We start from the raw sequence: 23,057 nt of genomic DNA on the forward strand, positions 1-23,057 counted from the left end.
CAGCCTCAGCAACTTAGTGAGATCCTCTGCAACTTAGTGAGACCCTGTTTCAAAACAAAACAACAAAAAAAACAGGGCTGGGGGTGTGGCTTGGAGGTAGGATGCCCCTGGGTTCAATCTCCAATACAACACACACACACACACACACACACACACACACACACACACACACGGTTGTTTCATAAATGCTAACTGTTAATCCAGTGTTGAACAGGTGGAAAGGTTGGACAGAGCCATTGGTCTAGAATAAGGGACCAAGGAGAGGCGGTGGTCTCCGCAGGAAGCGGTGGGCCCGGCTGGGAGAAGGGCGGGAGCCGTGTTCTGGGTCTGCTGAACTTGGCTGCCCTTCTGTGAATCGGGCTCCCAGGCTGCCGCAGCCTGGGGGTTCCGCAGGCGGGGGCAGGCGCTTGGGTTTGCTGGCATTGCCAAATTGTGAATGTTATGGAGACACGCCCTCAGGGAGGCTTCTCACCAGACTTGCCCTGGGATGAACCAGGGTGGCTGGGGCTGCTCCGTGGAGCTGGTGTTAAGAGCTGACTTGGGAGTTGCGAGATGGAGCCGTGTGCTGGTTTTGCCCCTTGGTTGGTTAGAGGACCTAGGCCAAGTAGGTGCCAGGGATGAGCTTTAGGCCTCTGCTTTGGAAAGTGGGGATAATTGTACCGTTGCAGTGAGGGCCGGGAAGGGTGCCTGGGCTTGGCTCAGCACCAGGGGCCAGGGCTTCTGCTGCTGGTGTCCTGATTCTGGGTGGGAAGGTGTCCTGAGGCTGGGCAGAGGCCTTGGGATTTGAATCAATTTGCCATGCACAGGTTTTTCTGGGGCTTGAATGAGTCTACCATGCCTAGTTTTCCTGTGCCGTGCCAAACCTTTGCTGTTTGCCGGGCCTTTCACATGCTCACAAAGTCCCTTTTATTGCAGAGATTCAGGAAAAAGCTTTATCTCATCTCCAGAAAATCAAAACCTAAGACAAAGGCTGCTACTTTGATTTTTCTCACTGAGCAGGAAAAGCAATCTTCCCGAAGAGCGTGTACATAAAGCCCACGCACGCTGCTGCCGGGAAGCGCTGGCCATTAACCGTCAGGTCCACTGCTTCCTACCTGGGAGGTCTTGACCGAGTTCTCCAACCTATCTGAGACTCATAGTTTTCATCTGTGCAGTGGGGGCAATAATTGTGCCTCTGCTGTGTGTGTGTGTGTGTGTGTGTGTGTGTGTGTGTGTGTGTGATGCCTGGGAAGGGCCCATAGCAAGCGCCTCAGAACTACTACCCGCTTGCTTTGTTAAAGGGTGAACACCGCTGATGATTTTCAGACACAGGGCTCTTGAATCGAGGAGCCCCGCTTCCCTTCTCTGGCTCGCTCTTCCCCGAGCAGTGCGGGACTCACCCCACCATGTCTGGGTGGACTGGCAGGGCACCGGTGCGTCCAGAAGCTCGCCTTTCGGGCGAGTGCTTCTTTGCTGTGGTGGAATTCAACGAGTGAGCAGCTGCCAGGAGCAGGGTTTTCGTTGACCACAAGTTGTTAATGGTATGAAGGCAGTGTTTGCGCAGCCCCGGGGTTTCCTGGCTGTTAGCTGTGTTCACGGCGGGAAATTGGACCTGTCTTCCTTAATGAAGAGCGCAGAGCTCAGTGTAGCCTGCAGCGGCCCACAGGGCCCGTTTTCTTCTTCTCCTTCAACGGTGTAATGATGAAGGTGGGCGGGCTGGCCTCCTGGTCTCCACCACCCTTTGTCTTCTTGCAAGTGAACCTGCATTTTTATTTCCTTTGAAATCGAAGTGATTTAACTCTTGGCCTTCCCGAAGGTCCCGAGTAATGGCTCTTTCCCATTTTAACTGCTTGGCTTCTCTGGGAGGTTCTTCAGGAGGAGGGGCCGGCCCTGTTGGGAACTCTTTCTCCAGCAGCCGCATTCTTCCCCTGGAAGACGGCTTCTTATCACTAGCTGCGGATCTCTGGGCGTGCCAGAAGGATCCTGGCACCCTCAGAGGACGCCAAGCCGCAGCCAGCACTTGCTGGCTGGACTTGGTGCTCAGTGCTCTTCCAAACGGATTTGCCAAAGTCCAGAGAGCTTGTTTGGGGCCTGGGAAAATTTCCTGGGATGTCCCTGTTCCCCAGAAGTGCCTTTGTCCAAGATGAAGTCTCCTTGAGAAGACAGGCTAGGGGAAGACGCCCCCAGCGTCGGGTCTCCCGTGCCTCCTGCGTGTGGAGAGCAGTTCCAGCTCAAGAACGCTGCAGCCGTGGCCGGCCTCCTGGGCGTAGGTGCTGGGCCTGGGTGTGGGCCTGGGTAGGCGTCACTCCCTGGGCTCCCCGGGGCTCCTCTGCTTTGAGGCGAGGGCTGGCGGGTGCCATCTTCGTCCCCTGGGTCCTGTGCCTGGGATGGGGAGGCGTAGGGCTGGGGACCAGGGTCACCTGGGTCTCACCTGGCCTGTCCCTTGCTGATTACTCCTTCTCGTGCCAGCAGCTCCTGGGCGACTGCCTGCTGGGGCTGCCTGTGTGCCATCCTGTGAAGCTGCATATCTCAGCCTTGTCCCTTCCTTGGGATGAGCTGCAGGGACCCCAGGCCACCATCTCCCACCCCAAGGTGCAGGAGGTGCTGGGCAGCCCGAGGGCCCCAGACAGGCGGTGGCGGGGGCATGTCCAACCTCCTTTTCACGCAGGGCATAGTCAGGAGCGCACTTTGTGTTTTTGGAACACGAATGTGAGAGCCAGGGAGAGCGGGCAGCGTCAGGGAGAGGTGGAAGGACCCTTCCTTAGGGGAGCCGTGGTGGGGGTGGGCCCGGCTGGCTCTGCAGTCAGGGAGGAGACAGTGTGCTGTGTGCTCTGCCCTCCTGCCAACGCCTGAGGCCCTGAGAGCAGGGGTCTTGCTGCTGTCTTATAGTTGGGGAGGGGGCACCAGGAGGCTGAGTAACTTGCCAAAGGTCACCCAGCAAGATGGCAGCCGAGAGGGACTTGAAATTAGGGTGTGCCCATCCTAGCCGGCCTGGGATCCTGGGGCATGCGGACCCCAGCTCCCCGAGGATGCCCTGTCCCTGGGGCTTCAGTGGCTCTGCATGGGAGGACATCCCCTGGCTTATGGGATCTGATGAGCCTGGACCCTTCCAGGAAGAGGCAGAGGGAACAGCTTTCTGGGGCAGGCGCTCATGACCATGACCCAGCCCTTGCCACCAAGCACTGCCTGTCCAGCCTCCACGCTTTGGGATTGACCAGCCTGCTGGCTGGTAACTTGCGTACCCCTCAGTGCAGGGCCAGAGGCCACCAGCATCCCGGGGTGGGCAGGGGGGAGTGGGGAAGGGCGACCAGGCAGGACCAGGCGGTGGGAGGACCCTCGTAGGCTGCAGCAGGGACAGGAGGGGCTGCGCGGAGGATGAGGCCCTCAGGGGACGGCCAGCCAGCGAGCCTGGGCCAGGAGCCAAATGCGCTTTTAAGCTGTTGACGGTTTCAAGGGGTAACAAGACCAAACAGACTGTAAACTTACGCTTTCTCCGAGAGCCCCGGGTGCCAGTGGGAGAAGCGAAGCGCCGGCAACATATCCAAGCCACTCGCAGCCCCCTCCGGAGCGCCGGCCAGCTCGGTTTGAACAAGCCAGCGCTTTACCTAATCCCTGGCTCCCTTTTTCCAGGAGAGCAGACTTTTCCACTGACATGTTCTTTCCTGGAATTTTGCTCTCGCCGGGCAGGAGCAGGGCCTCTGCCGAGAGGTACTTCCCGAGAGCGGCCTCTCTGTGGACAGAGCGCTGTCCTCCTGACCTCCCATACTCCACTCTCAATGTGGCTTCGGACTCAGGTCCAAGGCCCAGCTCCTGCGCCCCAGGCTGTGGCCCCACTGAGCCCCCAGATCCTTCCTGGATCTGTGCTGACCTTGACCACTGGGCTCAGGAGGGCACAGTTCAGTGAGGCCTGTGAGCTGATGGGGAAGTAGCCAGGCCATCGGGAGGGCAGGAGAGCATGAATGACTCACAAAGACGGCAGAGCCTGGACACAGCACGCGGCAGGGTGTGCCAGGGACCTGCAAGCCACAACGCTGTCCGGAGAAGCCTCCTGAGTCATTTGGAGTGTTGCTGGAGAAAACGCCCCCTCCGTGGGTGTGCTAGATTTGAAACGTACCTGCTCTGGGACGTTGGTTAGTTCTATCAACTGCCCTGTGGCTTTTATTGCCATGAGTGACCCACATGTCTCTGTCAGGAGGGGCCGTGTGGAGCCTGGGGTGCTTCCCAGATGCTCAGGGCCTGCTGGGCCCTCTCTGATGGCTGGCCCCGGGGGATGCTGGGTAGGCTCAGAAAGAGGGCGGAAACTCCCCCAGGTGGGCGGATCCATCTCTGTCCCCACCCGTGGGTGGCACTGAAAGGCCAGGTGTCCCTCTGCTGGGACCTCAGTGGGCAGTTCCTGTGTGCTGCTCCCGAGTGCCCGCGGCCCTGCTCCCGCGCAGGCCAGCCTGGCTGTGTGCTGTGTGGAGTGACTCCCAGAGGAGACCCTGTGTTCCAAGCAGCAGGGAGACCTGTACCCGCACAATGTTGTGTACCTTGAATTGTAGACGGGGACATGGAAGCGTCCAGAACCAAGTCATGGGTGCTGGGCCCCGTGGTGGGGAAGGGAACGCAAACCCAGGCGTTTTCGCTGGACATCCTGCTGGGGATGGGCGGCAGGTGTGAGCGGGCCTGGCAGCAGGTGGAGGGAACATACCTGGAGTGGCCTGGTCTGCTCTGGCCCACGCCTGGTAGCTCTCCTGAGCACCCCCTGCGTTCCCGCAGAGTCTCCTCTGGCTTCTCACCTGCGGTGGCCAACCCCAGGGTGCCTCGCATCTTTGCCCCTCTGAGAGGCATGGCATATCAGTGGGGGGAGGCCTGCGGCCTACCCCATCTTCAGCTCTGCTGGCTTTACCAGAATCTTCCAGGAAGGACAGGACCATTGCATTCCCATGAGTTTCCTGGGGCTACCACATCGTGTTATCACAACCAGGTGGCAAAATTAGAGCTCTTCTGCCTGCCAGGTCACAAGGCCTGAAGTCCAGGATCCAGGTCGAGGCAGGTCACGCTCTCTCCCAGCACCTCACCCTCAATTCAAACCCTTTAGGCAAGACCCCCATTTCAAATAAGGAAACACTCGCAGGCTGCCCAGTTAAGACATAGATATGTCTCTTCAGCTGGGTGCTTCCTGTCAGGCTGGTCGGGCAGCTCCCTGGCCTGGGGGGTGGCCAGTGGGCAGCAGGTGTGCAGTCCAGGAAGGCGGGCGTCGGGGAGCGCGGGCTGGAGCCCTGCCTCACTGGGTGTCTGACCCCCCCGGCTGGGCCAGGCGCCAGCGGCCCGCTCCATGATCTGTTGAGTGAGGGTGTTGGCAACCCACCAGATGGGAGGCCTCTGCTTTGGGGAGGCAGCGAGGAGGGGTCCAGAGAGACCCCAGGGTCTGGCCGGGACCCGGCCCACGAGGGCGTCAGGCTTGTTCTACGGAAACTGTGAGCCGAGAAGTTGTCTTCCAGCCAGATGGGGCTGACGTAACCTTGAAGCCTGGTCCCGTCCAGTGACGTCAGGCTGGGCCTGCGGTGGCCACTGAGCTGGGTCCCTGAGAGGGTGGGTGCCAGGGGCTGCAGGAAGGGGAGAGGCATGGAGGGCGGGGACCAGGGCAGGCCGCGCTGGAGGGGGCAGAGGGCAGCTGACGGGCGAGGACACCGTGGTTGGGGGGCGCCAGAGGGGGCCACGGTTGGGTCCTGGCCTTCATTACCATCCACAGGGCTCTGATAAGGCGGTGCCTCCGTTTTCTGGGCTAGAGAATGGGGATTCTGTGCATGTGGCAAGGATGAAGAGGGATAAAGCCCGATGAAGACCCTGTGGGCCCGTGTCCTGAGCCCCGCCTGCAGCCCTTCGCCCTCCAGGGAGGATGTGTCGGGCTCCTGACCACACCGCCGAGGCGGTTGTTTACTGTTCCCACTGTGGTGTCACTGTCGTCATTGTCCTCTTCCTTCTCCTCTTCCTCTCCTCTTCTCCTTCCTCCTCCTCTTCTTCCTCCTCTTCCTCCTTTTCCTCCTCCTCTCTTCTTCCTCTCCTACCTCCTCCTCTTCCTTCTCTCTTCTTCTTCCTCCCCTTCCTCCTCCCCTTCCTCCTCCTCTTCCTCGTCTTCTTCCTCTTCCTCTTCTCCATCATCATCATCACCATCATCGGATAGCCGACAGCCCGGGCGGCCAGGCTGGGGATGCCCTTGCAGGTCCAATGCCATGCTCTTGAGCACGTGCGGTGCGGGGCTGGAGGCATCTTGCTAATTGCTGCGTGGCATGGGTTTGCTGGAGGTTTGATTTGTTTTCTCTGAATCCCAGTCTCTAGAAGCAGGGAGCATCTATCTGCTTGCACCTGGCACTGGTTCTGACAGTCTCTCAGCGAATCGGAAGGACAGGCACTCGATCTCAGCTGCTCCCGGCTGCATGGTGCTCTCAGGAGCCTGAGCACTAGGTGGGGAGCAGGGTCGGTGCAGTGACCACTTGTTCAGCTGATCCAAGGCTCCGAGATGGGGAAGCACAGAGTCCAGCCACCGGCCCGAGCTCACACAGCAGGCACCCGGCAGAGTGGAACTTTGAGGCTGGGCGTGGCTCGTCCAGGGTAGACATCTCAGCTGCAGGGTGGCGGGGCTTTGGGCCTCACTGTTGGACTTCTGCCCGAGTCCTGTCCCTTTCTCTCTTGCTCAGACCCCTCCCTGCGTTTCTGGAATTATCCCCCTCTCCGAGCGCACCTTGCTGTCTGCTAGGCATCTGGGGCAGGAGGCCAGCGCCGGCTCACTCCCCACCTGGTGGGCGACCCACTCGGCCTGGCTCTCTGGCTTCCCAGGCTGCAGGCTGCCAGGGCCCAGAGCACCCTCTTTCCTCCTCCTCCTCCTCCTGTCCCTGGCCTTCCAACGCCACTGCTCCGTCCCCTCCCTGTCCCCTCTCTGTCCTCTCTGTTGTCCCTCCTTATGGCATGCCATGTTCCTGGTCCACCCATTTCTTGTCTCCTTTTTGTCCCTTCCCTTCTCTTCGCCTCCTTCCTTTCCCCCTTCTTTCTGTCCAAGACACTGTATCCTCCCAGCCTGTCTTCTCATTCCTCTTCCTTCTTCGCTTTTTCCTGTTTCTTCTTTCTGTCCTCCCTCTTTCCTGTTCCCCCTCCTTTCTATCTCTGTCCCTTCCCCCTCCTTCCTGTTCTCCCTCTTTCCTGTCCCTCCTCCTTCCTGTCTCCTTCTTTCTTGCCCTCTTTTCACCTGTCCTCTCTCCATCTTGCTTCCACTCTCTTCTGTTCCCTCTCCTGCCCCATCCTTGGCACTCCCCAGTTTTTCCTTGGGTTTTTGTTGCCATTTGTTGGAAGGCCCGCCCTCTGTTCTCTGCTGGGCCTTCCTCGGGCACAGGCACCAGGCCTCCTCAGGACGCAGGTCTCCAGAAGGCCTGCGGGTGGCCAGGCAGCTCCAGGGCTTGAGAGCGTCACGGCGCCTTCGCCTGCCGCACGTGTGGTTTCCCTGCACAGGCTCTTCCCCGCCCCAGAGCCCAGCACAGCGGCTGCAGGTTTGGCTTCTGTGAAACTCAGCATAGGGAGCTGCTTCTTTGGAGCTGAGAAGCGCAGGTCCTCCCAAGAGCCAGCCTCGCTGCCCTGCCCTGCCCCTTCATGTCCACGAGTGGCCTTGGCCCGAGTCAGCCCCTCGGCCTTCCTGACCTCGGGCCTCGCCCACACTGCTGGTCTTGGTCTCACATGCAGGCCTGTCAGAGGCCCTGACCCGGGGCGGCAGCACATGCTGGGAGAGCCCGGCCTCTCTCTGCCGCATCTCCCAAAGGCAGCCCGGTGTGCAGAGCCCTGGAGGTGGGTGAGCCCGCTCCATCACAGACAGTGCCAAGCTCCTCTGCCCGCTGATGGAATGAAGGCTGAGAAGGATCACTGGGGCTGGGGTCTGCTCTGGACGCGGGAAAAGGAGATCTGCTAACGATGAACGTGACTTCCTGCGCTTGCATTTAGACCCACCAGTTGAGCAAGTGTAGGATGAGAAGGAGCAGCTTCTCGTGGGAAAAGACGTCGGGGTCAGTGGGTGTGCAGCCCATTAGTGACCATCACTGTGGCGGCAGCGGCGGGCCAGGATGTGTGCTGTCATAGCGACCTTAGGAACGGACTCAAGGACTAGGGGTCAGAGAGGAGGATGGAGAGGAGTCGGTGGCCCTGGTGTGGTGTCCGTAAGACTCTGGTTGAACAAATGCAGAGATGAACCCTGGGAGCTGATTGTCTTCCTGCTGCAAGGAACATCCAGGATGGGTTGGACTTGGTTGAGTTGAGTTGAGTATCGTGGTTCATGACAGTGGTGATGATGGCGGCGATGCTGGGCATAGTAGTGGTGATGGCATCGATGGGTGTGACAGTCATGATGGCAAGAACGTGGTGGTGAGGTGGTGGTAGTGGTGATGCTGGGTACGCTGCTGCTGTTGGTTGCAGTGATGGTGACCGGGATGCTGATACCGATGGTGGAGGTGTGATGATATTGTTGGTGGTAATGAGAGTGGGGTGGTGATGGTGATGGTGAGGATGGTAGCAGTGCTGCTGGTTTACCTGTGATGGTCTTGGTGATGTTGATATTGCTGATGGTTTGGTGGTGGTGATGATCTTGTTGATGGTGATGATGATGGTGATGGTGGTGATGATGGTGATGGAGGGGATGATGATGGTGGTGGTATTGATGGTGGTGGTGGTGGTGATGTAGTGATGGTGGTGGTGGTAATGATGGTGATGGTGATGATGGTGATGGTGATGATGGTGGTGATGGTGGTGGTATTGATGGTGGTGGTGGTGGTGATGTAGTGATGGTGGTGGTGGTAATGATGGGGATGGTGGTGGTGATGGTGATGGTGATGGTATTGGTGGTGGTGATGATGGTGATGGTGGCGATTATGGTGATGGTGGTGGTATTGGTGGTGATGTATTGATAGTGATGGTAGTGTTGATGGTTTTGGTGGTCATGGTGGTGATGGTGATGATGGTGATAGTGATGGTGATGGTGATGATGGTGATAGTGATGGTGATGGTGATGATGGTGATGGTGACGGTGATGGTGATGGTGGTGATGGTGGTGGTGGTGGTGATGATGATGATGGTGATGGTGACGGTGATGGTGGTGATGTATTGATGGTGATGGTGGTGTTGAAGGTTTCGGTGGTCATGATGGTGATGATGGTGATAGTGATGGTGATGGCGATGGTGGTGATGGTGGTGGTGGTGGTGATGATGGTGTTGGTGGTGATGTAGTGATGGTGGTGGTGGTGTTGATGGTCTTGGTGGTCATAATGGTGATGATGGTGATAGTGATGGTGATGGTGATGATGATGATGATGGTGGTGGTGGTGGTGATGATGGTATTGGTGGTGATGTAGTGATGGTGGTGGTGGTGATGATGGGGATGGTTTTTGTGGTCATGATGGTGATGGTGATGATGATGGGTGATGGTGATGATGATGGTGATGGTGGTGGTATTGGTGGTGGCGATGATGATGGTGATGGCGATGTTTATGGTTTTGGTGGTGATGATGATGGTGATGGTGATGGTAATGATGGTGATGGTGTTGGTGATATTGGTGATGGTATTGGTGGTGAAGGTAATGATGATGAGTATGATGGTGGTAATGGTGGTGATGTAGTCATGGTAGTGGTGGTGTGAACTTGAGAGCAGCTCCAGACCCCAGTAGAGCCCCCAGCTCCACCTTCCTCTGTCATGACGACAAGCCGAGGAGCCCAGGGACCCTGTCCAGGCTGCAGGTGCCAAGGCCCTAATTGGCATCATAGCTTGGGCTGGGGCGTTTTGCATGGTGTAGGAAGGTGTGCCCCTGCCAGCCCTGGGGGATGGCGCTTGGGTGGCTTGTAGTACTTGCTTGTGGTTTTGCTCTGAGGCCAGCATTTTGCTGACTGCCTCTTCCTTGAACAAGGAAGGCTTGTCTTCTCAACTTTCTTGCCTCTCTCCTTTTACAAGCATGAAACATTCTGGCTAAAATTAGACGACAAAATCCGCAAGACCAGCAAAGTGCTCAGCCGGGATCCCCGCGGAGCCTGTTTGGGTTGGACGGGAGGGGCCAGGAGTGGGGTCATGGGGGGTGGGGGTCGAGCGGAAAGGAGCTGTGCAGACTTAAATGGCTGAGGGAGGAGGCACAGGCCGCCTGTGATTAGTGGAGCAGCACAAGAAGCCTTTCTGATGTGGGCGAGCGCCACGTCCTGGCCCCACGGCCCCCAGGGTGGCAAACTCTCCAAGGAAAACTTTGCAATTTCCTCAACTCATAACGGAAACGCAGCCTGGATAAAATCTCATTATCGGCAGAGGCAGAACGGACTCGCTCAGCAAAACGCTGCCGGCTCCTCAAGAGCCAAGGACAGCACGCTCCCCGCCGCTCTGGGCGGGGATGGATTTGCCAGTTGCCCAACCTGTCTTCTGTGGGAAGATAGACAGCTCATTGCCACTGCCACGGGCACGTGCTTGTGTGCAGCGGAGAGGAACGGCCGTGATGAGTGCCGGGCAGGAGGCCGGAAACATCCTGGGACTCCGCAGAGGCTTATTGACCTGGCAGGGAGCAGAGAGCAGGTGTGTCACTGGGGGAAGGAGTGGTCGGTTATCAGCGCGGGAGATGGCACCTCATGCGGCCAGCACCTGCTCCTCCCGGAAGGTGACCGGGGGCGGCCACCTGCAAGCCACACAGGGCTGCTGGCTCTTTCAAGTTAAATGGAGCCATGGGGGGCTCAGCGTGGGAACCGAGGTGCGGAAGTGGAGCAGGCTGAGCTGACCAGGTGAGCTGGGCCACCGCTGCCCCTGTGTAGGGCTGCAGGATGACCTGACCTGCGATGGGAACTGAGCCCAAGGGCATCCTGAGTGTGCCTGGCACCGTGGCCTTGCCCCCAAGGCAAGAGCTCTGGGTGGTACTTAGATACTGCAGGCAGAGCTGGGGAGCTCACTCAGTGCTTTCTTGCTGTGTGGCCTGTGGCAGTGACCCCATCTCTGAGCCTCAACAGTGGGTGGTGAGCTTGGGTGCTCTGGGGCTGGGGGGGCAGGGTGGCACAGCGGAGAGGTGAGTAGAGTTGTTTGTAGGAAGGCAGGCATGGGGAGAGGGCGGGACTGGGGAAGTTGGGGCTTGTCTTTGTTGTGCTGGCCAGGCCTGGGGTGTGCACGGGGGAACACCCAGGAGTGAGGTATGATGTTAAGAGTAGCCATAGATGTGTGTGGCTGGGTGTCAGGTCGCTCCCTGTGGGGGCTGAGGGCCTTGGCCATGCCTGGGAAGGGGGCAGTGGGCTGTTCCAAGGCCTGGGTCATTGCTGATAGGTTCCTGGGGTCAGCACCCACCCACCAGAGGGCACTGGAGCTGAGAAACCCCTGGGGTACCCTGAGTGCCTTCAGTGACTTGCCCCATAGAGGCCTGGGGACCCTCTTGTGAGGCTGCAGGCCAGACCTCCGACCCCCATGGTCTCTAGAGCTGGGACTTCTATTAATCCAAGCTCACTCCATCTTTCTGTTTTTGTCCCTAAAAAGCAGACACACCCAGGCCCGAGGCTGCCCTGGAGACTGTTGGGGGTTCTGGCACGAGGAGGGAAGGGCCCTGAGCTCCTTGGCAATCTCAGGATGGCGCCATTCAGCTGGAGCGGCTGCCTGGCCGGTGGGTGGTTGGGCCAGGCAGTCCCCACGTGCCCCCGAAAGCCCCTCTAACTCACCTTCCAGGAGGGATCCCTGAGGCCCCCGGGGCGGGGCACTTCTCACTCTCTGAGCTGCAGGGCTTGGGCGCAGTCCTGTGCCTCTGAGATGCACCGGAGCCTCCAAGGCCCCCCAGTCCCAGCCCTCCAGGCCCGACATGTCACGTCGGCCACTGAGGGGGCCCAGACTTCTGCGGCATTGCCTGCTGGGCAGGACGCGGGTGAGTCTGTGGGCAGAACTGCTCTCTCCTCAGTCCTACATCATTCATCAAGTCGGTGACAGACCAGGGCTTTCAGGGACTTTGGAGTGCCTCAGGCAGTACACCTGACTTCCCATGCAGGGCTACCTGTACCCGCCATGGCTCCCCATGCAGAGCCGCCCCTGCCAACACCCAGGCCTCACATCCACCATCAGCTAGTGTGCTGGTGCGTGCCCAGTGCCGAGACCACCAGTTTCCCTATGCAGGGTCTGCAAGGCTGGTGCTGGGGCGTAGGCATGACGGACTCTTCCTCGGCCCTGAGGAGCCTAGGGTTGCCCACGGCAACAGGATGCGCTGGCTGCCAGGTGTACGGGAGCCCCCGGTGCATGGCTGCCTCCCGAAAGCTCTTTCTTTCATGAAGTGCCTTTGGAGAACGTATATTTAGATGCCAAGCTGCCAGTTGAAAGAGAAAATATTTCATGTGAATTGGATGAAATTTGAACTAGAAGTCAAGCTGCTTAATAAAAACGTGTGGTTTTGATAGACTCTTCCTGTCATATGTTTTTTGCCGGCAGGAGAGTTTAAAACGTGGGCCAGGAGCCTCTGCCATCCAAAAACAGGGAGTGAGAGGCAGGGAGGTGTGGAGGGGCGGGGACAGGGCAGTGGCTGCCCTACTGGCCTCTAGCAGGTGGAGAACGGCAACATGAACCTAGAGAATACAGGTGTTGGCCTGGGGAGGTGAGGCTCTGATGTGCTGGGGGGTGGCAGGTGGGGACCCTTCTCTTACCTTTTTTTGTGGGGGGGGTACTGGGGATTGAATCCAGGGTCATTCTACCTCTGAGTCACACCTCCAGCCATTTTTATTTCTATTCTTTATTTCAAAACAGTTTCTAGCTAAGTTGCTGAGGCTGACCCCAAACCTGGGATCCTCCTGTCTCAGCCTCCCCAATACTGGGATTACAAGTGTGTTATACTGCACCTGGCTTTATGTTTAAAAAAAATTTTTTTTTGATGTACTGGGGATGGAACCTAGGTAGGGGGTTTCTATCTCTGGGGTACACTCCCAGACCTATTTTATATTTTATTTGGAAACAGGGTCTCATTAAGTTGCTGAGAGCCTCACTAAGTAGCTGAGGCTGGCTTCGAACCTGTGCGATCCTCCGAGAGAGAGAGAGAGAGAGAGAGAGAGAGAGAGAGAGAGGGAGAGAGAGAGAGAGAGAGAGAGAGAGGGAGAGAGAATATAAGAGAAAGTGAGAGAGAGAAAAAAGAAAGAGGAGAGGAGAGGGAGAGTGAGGGAGGGCGAGAAAAAGAAAGAAAGAGTGAGAGTGAGAGAGAGAGAGAAAGAGAAAGAGAAAGAGAAAGAGAAAGCAGGAGTGAGCCAGCTCCCCAACCCCCCCAGGCCCCCCCAAGGGGATTTGAAGACAAAAGCACAAAGCCTAAAGCCACACCCCAGGACCCACCCTCTCCAGCCACACCCCAGGACCCACCTCCAGCCACACCCCAGGACCCACCTTCTCTGGCCACACCCCAGGACCCACCCTCTCTAGCCACACCCCAGGACCCACCCTCTCCAGCCACACCCCAGGACGCACCTTCTCCGGCCACACCCCAGGACCCACCTTCTCCAGCCACACCCCAGGACCCACCCTCTCCAGCCACACCCCAGGACCCACCCTCTCTAGCCACACCCCAGGACCCACCCTCTCCAGCCACACCCCAGGACCCACCTTCTCCAGCCACACCCCAGGACCCACCCTCTCCAGCCACACCCCAGGACCCACCCTCTCTAGCCACACCCCAGGACCCACCCTCTCCAGCCACACCCCAGGACCCACCTTCTCTGGCCACACCCCAGGACCCACCCTCTCTAGCCACACCCCAGGACCCACCCTCTCCAGCCACACCCCAGGACGCACCTTCTCCGGCCACACCCCAGGACCCACCTTCTCCAGCCACACCCCAGGACCCACCCTCTCTAGCCACACCCCAGGACCCACCCTCTCTAGCCACACCCCAGGACCCACCCTCTCCAGCCACACCCCAGGACCCACCTTCTCCAGCCACACCCCAGGTCCCACCCTCTCTAGCCACACCCCAGGGACCCACCCTCTCTAGCCACACCCCAGGGACCCACCCTCTCCAGCCACACCCCAGGACCCACCTCCAGCCACACCCCAGGACCCACCCTCTCCAGCCACACCCCAGGACCCACCCTCTCTAGCCACACCCCAGGACCCACCCTCTCCAGCCACACCCCAGGACCCACCTTCTCCAGCCACACCCCAGGACCCACCCTCTCCAGCCACACCCCAGGACCCACCCTCTCTAGCCACACCCCAGGACCCACCCTCTCCAGCCACACCCCAGGACCCACCTTCTCCAGCCACACCCCAGGACCCACCTTCTCCAGCCACACCCCAGGACCCACCTTCTCTGGCCACACCCCAGGACCCACCCTCTCTAGCCACACCCCAGGACCCACCCTCTCTAGCCACACCCCAGGACCCACCCTCTCCAGCCACACCCCAGGACGCACCTTCTCCGGCCACACCCCAGGACCCACCTTCTCCAGCCACACCCCAGGACCCACCCTCTCTAGCCACACCCCAGGACCCACCCTCTCTAGCCACACCCCAGGACCCACCCTCTCCAGCCACACCCCAGGACCCACCTTCTCCGGCCACACCCCAGGTCCCACCCTCTCTAGCCACACCCCAGGGACCCACCCTCTCTAGCCACACCCCAGGGACCCACCTTCTCCAGCCACACCCCAGGACCCACCTCCAGCCACACCCCAGGACCCACCTTCTCCAGCCACACCCCAGGACCCACCTTCTTCAGCCACACCCCAGGACCCACCTTCTCTGGCCACACCCCAGGACCCACCTTCTCCAGCCACACCCCAGGTCCCACCCTCTCTAGCCACACCCCAGGGACCCACCCTCTCTAGCCACACCCCAGGACCCACCTTCTCTGGCCACACCCCAGGACCCACCTTCTCCAGCCACACCCCAGGACCCACCCTCTCTAGCCACACCCCAGGGACCCACCCTCTCTAGCCACACCCCAGGACCCACCTTCTCCAGCCACACCCCAGGGACCCACCTTCTCCAGCCACACCCCAGGGACCCACCCTCTCCAGCCACACCCCAGGGACCCACCCTCTCCAGCCACACCCCAGGGACCCACCTTCTCCAGCCACACCCCAGGACCCACCTTCTCCAGCCACACCCCAGGACCCACCTTCTCCAGCCACACCCCCAGGGACAATAATTCCAACACAAAGGATTTCTCCACTGATGAGGTCACAACCCTCATGACTTTATTACAGTTCTGAGCCTTAATCTGTGAGCTCTTCAGGGACTTTCTGTCTCTACCCATAACAGCCTGGGACAGGTCTCCATTCTGAGTGTTGGCTAGAGCTGCGGTGGTGGCTCAGCTGGCGGTCAGAGACACCGGGCTCATGGCTCCTGTGATGGGGCTGGGGTCCTCCTCTGTGTGTGACAATTTTCTCATCATCTGTCCAACGAGGAAACTAAATCTTGTGTGTGAACACCTAGGTCGGGACAGACCTAGGCAGGCAGCGTCCCGTCACCCCGCTGCTCCACAGAGGACACTCGGGGCCGTTTGGCAGGGGCTGCAGCTGGGCAGGGGCTCGGTGGCACCCTAGAGGGGCCACCCCTTTGCATGCCAGGCTGGAGGTGGGTGCACATGGACATGGGGGTGGTGGAGCTGAGGTTCGAAGTAGCAGCTCTGCAGGCTGCAGGCTGCCTGGACAGAGTCAGGCCTGCTTGAGGGAGCTCTCAGCCCCTCATTCATCATTTGCATGTTTTAAATCAAAATTGGGGGCCAAACACATGGAACCAAGCCTAGGTAGGGCAGGCCTTTTCTGCACTTTGAGGCTGTCCCCAAGCTCTGGTGGGGAGTCACCCCCAACTCAGCCCATCTCCAGCCAGGCCTCTGGGAAGCTGGGCAGACAGCAGAGCTGCCCCAGAGCAGCACACAGCATCAGCACCTGCTGCACAGACCCCTGCACAGGAGGCCACATTTTAGTGGCTTTTGGTGACATGGCCCTCCGGCCCTGCCATCGTCTAGTGGTGCGAGGCTGCATTACATGCCTTCCTGCCTCTCCCCACCATTCAAACTCAGTCCGGCATCCAGAGAAGGGCTGGTGGTCACCAAGGAAAAGGCAGGGAGGCAGGTCTCTTGGCTTGTGCAGGAGGGTGCCAGCTCCTTCGGGTCAAGCTCCCAGGCACCCTGTCCTCTGGCTCTGCTGGTGGCTCTGCCATAGCACAGCCAGGGGCTTAGGGAAGGGCAGCCACGGCCTCCAGCCAGAAAGGGGCAGTGAGACCCATGGAACATCACCAGCAGAAACCACTGGATGCGTAGTCTGGGGAGGACGGGACAGTATCAGGATGGCAAGTGTGTGTGTAAGGGAGAACGTGGGCACTGCCACACAGTGGTTCTGGGGCATAATTGCACTGGCCAGGACTTAGTAGGTACTGAGTAGTTGCTTAGCAAGTGGAGAGATGGATGGATGGGTGGATGGATGGCATGGGTGAATGGAGAGATGAACGAATAGGTGGGTAATTGGCATGGGTGGGTGGATGAGTGGGTGGATGGGTGAATGAATAGGTGGATGAATGGGTGGATGGATGGATGAATAAATGGATGGATGGGTGGATACACGCATGCATGGATGCATGGGCGGATGGATAGCATGGGAGAATGGATGAATGGATAGGTAGATAGATGGCATGGATAGATGGACGGATGGATGGATGGATGAAGAGATGGAGGAGAGAGCTGGGCACTTCACCCCTAGTAATCATGGAAACATGCTTACTCTTTTCTCCCTTTCTTGGATGCTAATAGCTCTTTCCTGGCAAGTCCCCCCAGGCTCCTCTCTGGCTCCTGGCCTGCGCATTTCCCGCTCCATGCCCTGTTCTCAGAAGCACCCTGGAGGCCACGGTCTCCTCCCGGTACCCTGTCTCTGCTCTTAGGCCCCCTTCTTGTCCTGCTCAGGGCCCTCATTGCCTCTCAGTGACACCAGGAATGACTATCCCGTCAGGCCTTTTCCTGCACACAGACTGCCTCTGATCCCCGCATCTTTTATGAAGTTCACTGAGCACCTTCTGTATACAGGAAGCTTGTTTGGAGTACTCAGATTTTCTGCAACCCTGGGAGGTGGTTGTTATTTCTTTAAAGCCCACTTTCCTAGAGAGAAAGCAGGGCTCAGGGCTGAGCAGACTTACCCCAGACCACGCAGTCAGGCAGTGACAGTGCTGGGCGTCGCCGGACCTGTGGGGCTCTATGGAGGGTGCTCTTTGCCCTGTATGCATGTGGGCTGGGGCTCCCTCTGCTGCCTCCAGTCTCCTCTGGCTCTGAGCTGGATCCTGCTCTGGCCAGACACCTTTAACAAGGGCTCCAAGGAGGAGAGCAACTCCTCGAAAAATACTGGGGTGCACGCAGCACTCCTGGCCAGGAAAATCCCCGGCCCAGCCCGGCACCCTAGGAGTCTTACCAGGCCAAAGGTACACAGCACGCAGCCAGCTCAGAGCCGCCAGGGGTGCGAGCTGGAGTATAACCATCGTCCCGGGAGAGGTGTGGGCCTCGCTGGGTGCACGGTCCACAAAGGGGTGCTGGCAGCTGGGAAGGGGGTACCTGTGCTCAGGATGGAATGAAAAATATAAACCGGAGAGATGGTGGGCTGGCCCCCAGCCCTGGGAGAGAGCTCCGCAGCAGACTCAGGGCCTGTCCTTAAGGCATGTGGTGGTGACATGGCATGGCCACATGGGCTCCTGGCCCAGAGAACTCAACCCTGGGCCCAACACCCGGCCACCCTGCTTGTGATGCCGGCTGCAACGGTGACGCCAGCGTCAGGCAGGTCGATCACATCTGTACCCATCGTGAGCTGGTGGGTGGGGAAGCCGCTGACACCTGCAGGATGTTTGAGCTGGCCTGCCCCGCCGCCGTGGGACACTGCGCAGGTGATCCTGGAGGACTTTGGTTTTCTCAGCTCCAGAAGGCTGATTCGTGGGGCATAATTCTCAGGGTTCTTGGGGGAAAAGGAGACGACATGCTGGTTCTTTGTCCAGTGCCACAGCTGTGGTGGTCCTGCTAAAGCACAATCAGTTGTCAGTGACATCCTTACTGAATCCATTGGCTTTATCCCCATCTGACTGGGGCCAAAAAGCGTCTGGGGCCATTGATGGTGCTGCCAGGGGCATCCAGCATGCGTGCCAGCTCAGTTCGTGCAGAGCGTGTTTACGAAGCCTGCTTTCTATTCCTTTTACCTCTCCACCACTCCATGTCTTCCTGAGAGGACATTGCGTCAGTGCTGTGCACTTCTAGCGAGAGTGTGACTGTCGGCTGCCTCTCGGTGAGCTAGAAAGTCAGTGATCAGCGGTGTGGGTTCGTCCATGTTGTAGTGTGACTCAGTACTTTGTTCCCTTTTTATGGCCAGATAATATTCCACTGTATGTGTATACCGCATTTCCATATAGCCATTCATCGCTGGGTGGACATTTGGGGTGATTCGGCTCTTGGACTATTTTGAACAATACTGCTATGAATGCATATGTCTATATATTTGTTTGAGTCCCTATTTTCATTTTTCGAAGGTGAACCGATTTGGGTGAATTATTTGTGTATCTTTCTAAGATATTTCACTTTCTAGGGCTGGAATTTCTGGGTCATATGGAAATTCTGTCTAGATTATTGAAAAGCCCAGCATTGCCTATTTAAAAATAACTTCCAGTGGCCAAGGGGTGATGGGGAAGGACACAGGGTACCCTGAGCCCTCACCGTTTGGGATGGACATCTTACAGGCTGGGTCTCTTAACTGCAGTAGCTCTGAGCACTGGGCTGGCAGCTGGCAGGTGTCCAACAGGTGTCTGATGGGGGGAATGGATGGATGTGTGGGTGATGAGTGGGTAGACAGATAGAAAGATGGATACTTGGGTGGGTGGATAGATGGAGAGATACATGGATGGATGTATGAATAGATGGATGGATACATGGACAAAAGGATGGATACATGGATGGATGGAAAGATGAATGCCAAGATGGATGGATATATGGGTGGGTGTATGAGTGGACAGGTAGATACTGTAGAAAGATGTATGGTGGGTGAGTGGATGGATGGATGGATGGATGGATGGATACATGGATGGATGGATGGATGGATGGATGGATGGATGGATGGATACAGGGATGGATGGGAAGATAAACGCATAGATGGATAGATGGGTGGGTACACGAGTGGACAGGTGGATACTGTAGGCGGATGGTGGATGGATACATGGGTAGATGGATGGATGGATGGATGAATACATGGATGGATGGATGGATGGATGGATACATGGATGGATACATGGATGGATGGATGGATGGATGGATGGATGGATACATGGATGGATGGATACATGGATGGATGGATGGATGGATGGATGGATGGATGGATGGATGGATACATGGATGGATGGATGGATGGATGGATGGATGGATGGATGGATACATGGATGGATGGATGGATACATGGATGGATGGATGGATACAGGGATGGATGGGAAGATGAACGCATAGATGGATAGATATATGGGTGGGTGTATGAGTGGACAGGTAGATACTGTAGGAAGATGTATGGTGGGTGGGTGGATGGATGGATGGATGGATGGATGGATACAGGGATGGATGGATGGATACAGGGATGGATGGGAGGATGAATGAATGCATAGATAGATGGATGTGTGGGTGCACAAGTGGACAGGTGGGTAGTATAGATGGATAGTGGATGGATAGATGGTGGCTGGCTGTAGGGTTAGTGGGCGGAGAGGTGATTAGCTGGACTCTGGCTCTAGTGGCTTTCAGGGACAGTGGTTCCCTCCATCTCTCTGAAGGTCTGACCTGGGCTGCTCTCTGCCCAGGGAATCAAGCAGTCTCAGTCTCTCTTTGGCCCTTGTTCCCGGTGCTCATTCATTTGCACCTGTCCTTTTCCAGGGTGACATCCAGCAGCTGCTCTTCGTCGCGGACCACCGGGCAGCTTACGATTACTGCGAGCACTACAGCCCCGACTGTGACACTGCGGTCCCTGACACCCCCCAGTCGCAGGACCCCAACCCAGATGAATACGTGAGTCAGCTCTGCTGGGTTCATGGTGGGGCGTATGGGCAGCCTTCTGGGGGGCACAGGGCCAGGTAGGAGGTGCCAGTGTGGATGGCTGCAGGAGCCCGGGGACCCCCATTTTAAGGAGACCTATGAGGCGGGGATGTAAATGGAGTAAGGGGATAATGGTGGAGGGTCTGACTCGCTTTACCAAACAGTGCTTCCTGAAATGGTGGAGCCAGCGAAGGGGAGCTGTCTGCAGCCCTGCCTTTAGCCTCCCACACAAGTCCATGGCGGACCAGCCAGGGGCACAGAGGTTTGTGAGCAGAGATGCCACAGGTACCCTCTGGGGACTCATCTACTGGCCGGGCCATCTGCAGCTTACAAACAGGGTGGTGCTCAGGACGGTCCGCTGTAGAGTGACCGGCCCTCTGGTTCTCTGAGCGGCAGTGACTTGGAAGGACAGCCTCGTCCTGAGTGTTTCAGGGATACGACTGGCAGCTTTGCTCCTCTTACCATGGCCCCCTCCGGTCCCTGGACCAGCCTTCCGACTCCACGCTACAGTGGCGCCTTGGTTTATTTTATTTGCGGTTCCTCTTAGCACTTAGGAATGAAAATTCTCTCCCACCTCCTGGTGAACCTTGGCTCTCATCTTTAGAACTCACACTGCATCCTGCTCTGTGTGTCCTCTCAGCCACCCCTCCCAGCCAGCGAGAACGCAGGGGCTTTCACAAGGGCCCCGTGGTCAGGCTGTGGCCCACAGGCCTGGGGGTGGGGATGGATGGGGCTCCCTGTCCCTGCAGCCAGGTCCCTGTGCAGACATGCTTCTCCCTGTGTTGCTGAGAAGCAGCCCCTTGTGTGTGGGCTTGGGGGCTTGGGGCGAAGGTCGAGGAGCTGGCCGGGAGCATGGTCGCCGTGGCCAGGTGCCGCCCGCACTTTGGCCGGTTGTCCCGGCAGCTCTGGGCTCTACGGGGTCAGCCGTGCTGCCTCGTGGGGTTCATCTTCATATGGCTTTGCTCCAAAGGATCTGGCCTCCCCCATGGCCTCTCTTGGGCTTCTGGGGCGAACTCAGCTTTCCAAGAGGCTATAAGAAGGAAGAACCCTCTCCGGGGACCCGCAGCAGCTACGTGCGGGCTGGGCAGGGCCCCTGGCATGCACTCTGCTCGGCTGAGTCCAGGTGATGGGCTTGGCGGGCTGATTTCTTCCTGCATCTTGCCCCTTCATGGGGCCATATTTAACCCACAGTACCCAGAAGGAGAGGGTGAAGGCGAGACCTATTACTATGAGTATCCCTACTACGAAGACCCGGATGACCCTGGGAAGGAGCCGGCTCCCACCAAGAAGCCCGTGGAAGCAGCGAGAGAAACCACAGAGATTCCGGAGGTGTGGACGGGGCGGGGGGCTGGGTGGGGCGGCTCCCGGTCCCTCGAGGCTGTGGTGCGGGGAAGGGGGAGGACGAAAGAGGCTGCCTGCCTGGCCAGGGCAGTGTGTGGAAGGTGGAGGCCAGGCAAGGGTGGTGGGCTGCCGTGGTGTGACCACTGTGCTGTGTGCTCATGGGGCAGCCACAGTGACCATCGGTGAGACTACCCACGGTGGCCACCCACCACGTGGAGGGCATCGGGAAGTGGGGTGTTGGGGAGCTTGCCAGGCACTGCCCTACTCTGTCAGCCAGCCACGTGGCCTTGGGCTGGTGCCAGGATAGTTCTGGGCCTCTGGTTCCTCGCCTGTAGGTCATGACCGCAGGCCCTCCCTCTGCGCTAGAGATGGGGGGAGGCGTGGACAGGGCGCAGGGGCCCCGGGAGGAAAGTGCTCAGGCCGGGCGTGGTGGCGCGCGTCTGCAATCCCAGTTCTCGGGAGGCTGAGAGAGGAGGATCGTGGGTTCGTGGACAGCCTCAGCAACCTCAGCGACACCCTCCACAACTTAGTGAGACCCTGTTTCAAAATAAAAAATATAAAATAGGGCTGGGGGGTGTAGTTCAGAGGTAAAATGTCAGTGGGTTCAACCCCCAGTACCACACATACACACACACACACACACCAAAAATAAATAAAAAATAAAAAGTATGTGTTCAATGCTTGTGTGTGTGTGTGTGTGTGTGTGTGTGTGTGTGTATCATGTCCTCGAAGCCAGCCCATCAGCGAGATGGGGACAGGCAGGCGTGGGGACCAGTGGTGATCATGTGATCATCTGGGGAAATGACAGGACCCGCCTCACTCTGGGTCTGGAATGTTCTACCTTTATAATTCTGAGACACGGCTCCCTCTTCCCCAGTGTGGGATGGGGTGGCTGGGAGTCCGTTCCCAGCCCTGTGTGCGTCCAGGGGCTTGTAGACTGGGCTGCCTTCCGGCCCGCTCACACTCCACTGTGGAGACGCCCACGCCTTGACATGCGGGAGGTCTCGGGGCTGGGACCTAACTTGCCTCGCTCTGCCCGCTCCCAGGAGCTGACGCCGACCCCCACGGAAGCGCCTACGGTGCCCGAAGCCAGCGAGAGGGTGGGGAAGGAGGATGACCCCGGCATTGGGGATTACGACTATGTGCCCATCGACGACTACTACACACCCTCCCCTTACGAGGACACCTATGGCGAGGGCGTGGAGAACCCTGAGAGCCCCAACCGGCCCACCGACGCCGACGCAGGGGCCGCCATCCCCACCAGCACCGTGGTCGCCTCCAACTCCTCCAATGTAATTCCTTCCTTCCCTGCTGGCCGGGGACAGGGCCAAGGGCTGTGGCCAGCGTGAGGACCCTGGAGATTTTCTCCTTCCTTGATTCTCACCTGGCATGTCCCTGGAGGCTCCCAGGTGCCCCAGCCCGCCATGCCGGGCTCTTGAGTCCTTTCACAGCCCCTGAGGTGCCATTGCTGAGCAGCTCCGAGAGCCCTGATTGCTAACTTGAACTCAGCGAAGCCCACTGTTCACCTGCAAGACGGGTAGCCGGACCCCAGCCCTCAGGCCCCTGGGGTTCAGGTGGACCTTGTATGGAGAATCCTGCTTGCAGACAGATGCCTTCCTGTGTCCGGGGAATGGGATCCAGGCACGGAGAGAGGATCAGAGGCTGGTGACTGGCCGCAAGTGGGCCGGAGTGTCAGGCAGGCGGGCCTCAAATCTC

General features: G+C 58.4%; 1 protein-coding gene across 2 annotated transcripts in view; it reads left to right on the top strand.

Annotated features, from left to right (window-relative positions):
* The window catches only part of COL5A1 (collagen type V alpha 1 chain), a gene marked incomplete at both ends in the record, with an annotated part of 157,856 nt that overhangs the window by 45,899 nt on the left and 88,900 nt on the right, over positions 1–23,057 (top strand). For both annotated transcript variants that reach the window (XM_080709655.1, XM_080709656.1), the window contains 3 exons: positions 19,842–19,973; positions 21,192–21,329; positions 22,388–22,633. In XM_080709655.1, the coding sequence (XP_080565781.1) occupies positions 19,842–19,973; positions 21,192–21,329; positions 22,388–22,633 (516 nt within the window). The remainder of the gene's footprint in view (positions 1–19,841; positions 19,974–21,191; positions 21,330–22,387; positions 22,634–23,057) is intronic.

The sequence above is a fragment of the Muscardinus avellanarius genome (assembly GCF_963383645.1).
Source record: "Muscardinus avellanarius genome assembly, chromosome: 13".
Lineage (NCBI taxonomy): Eukaryota > Metazoa > Chordata > Mammalia > Rodentia > Gliridae > Muscardinus > Muscardinus avellanarius.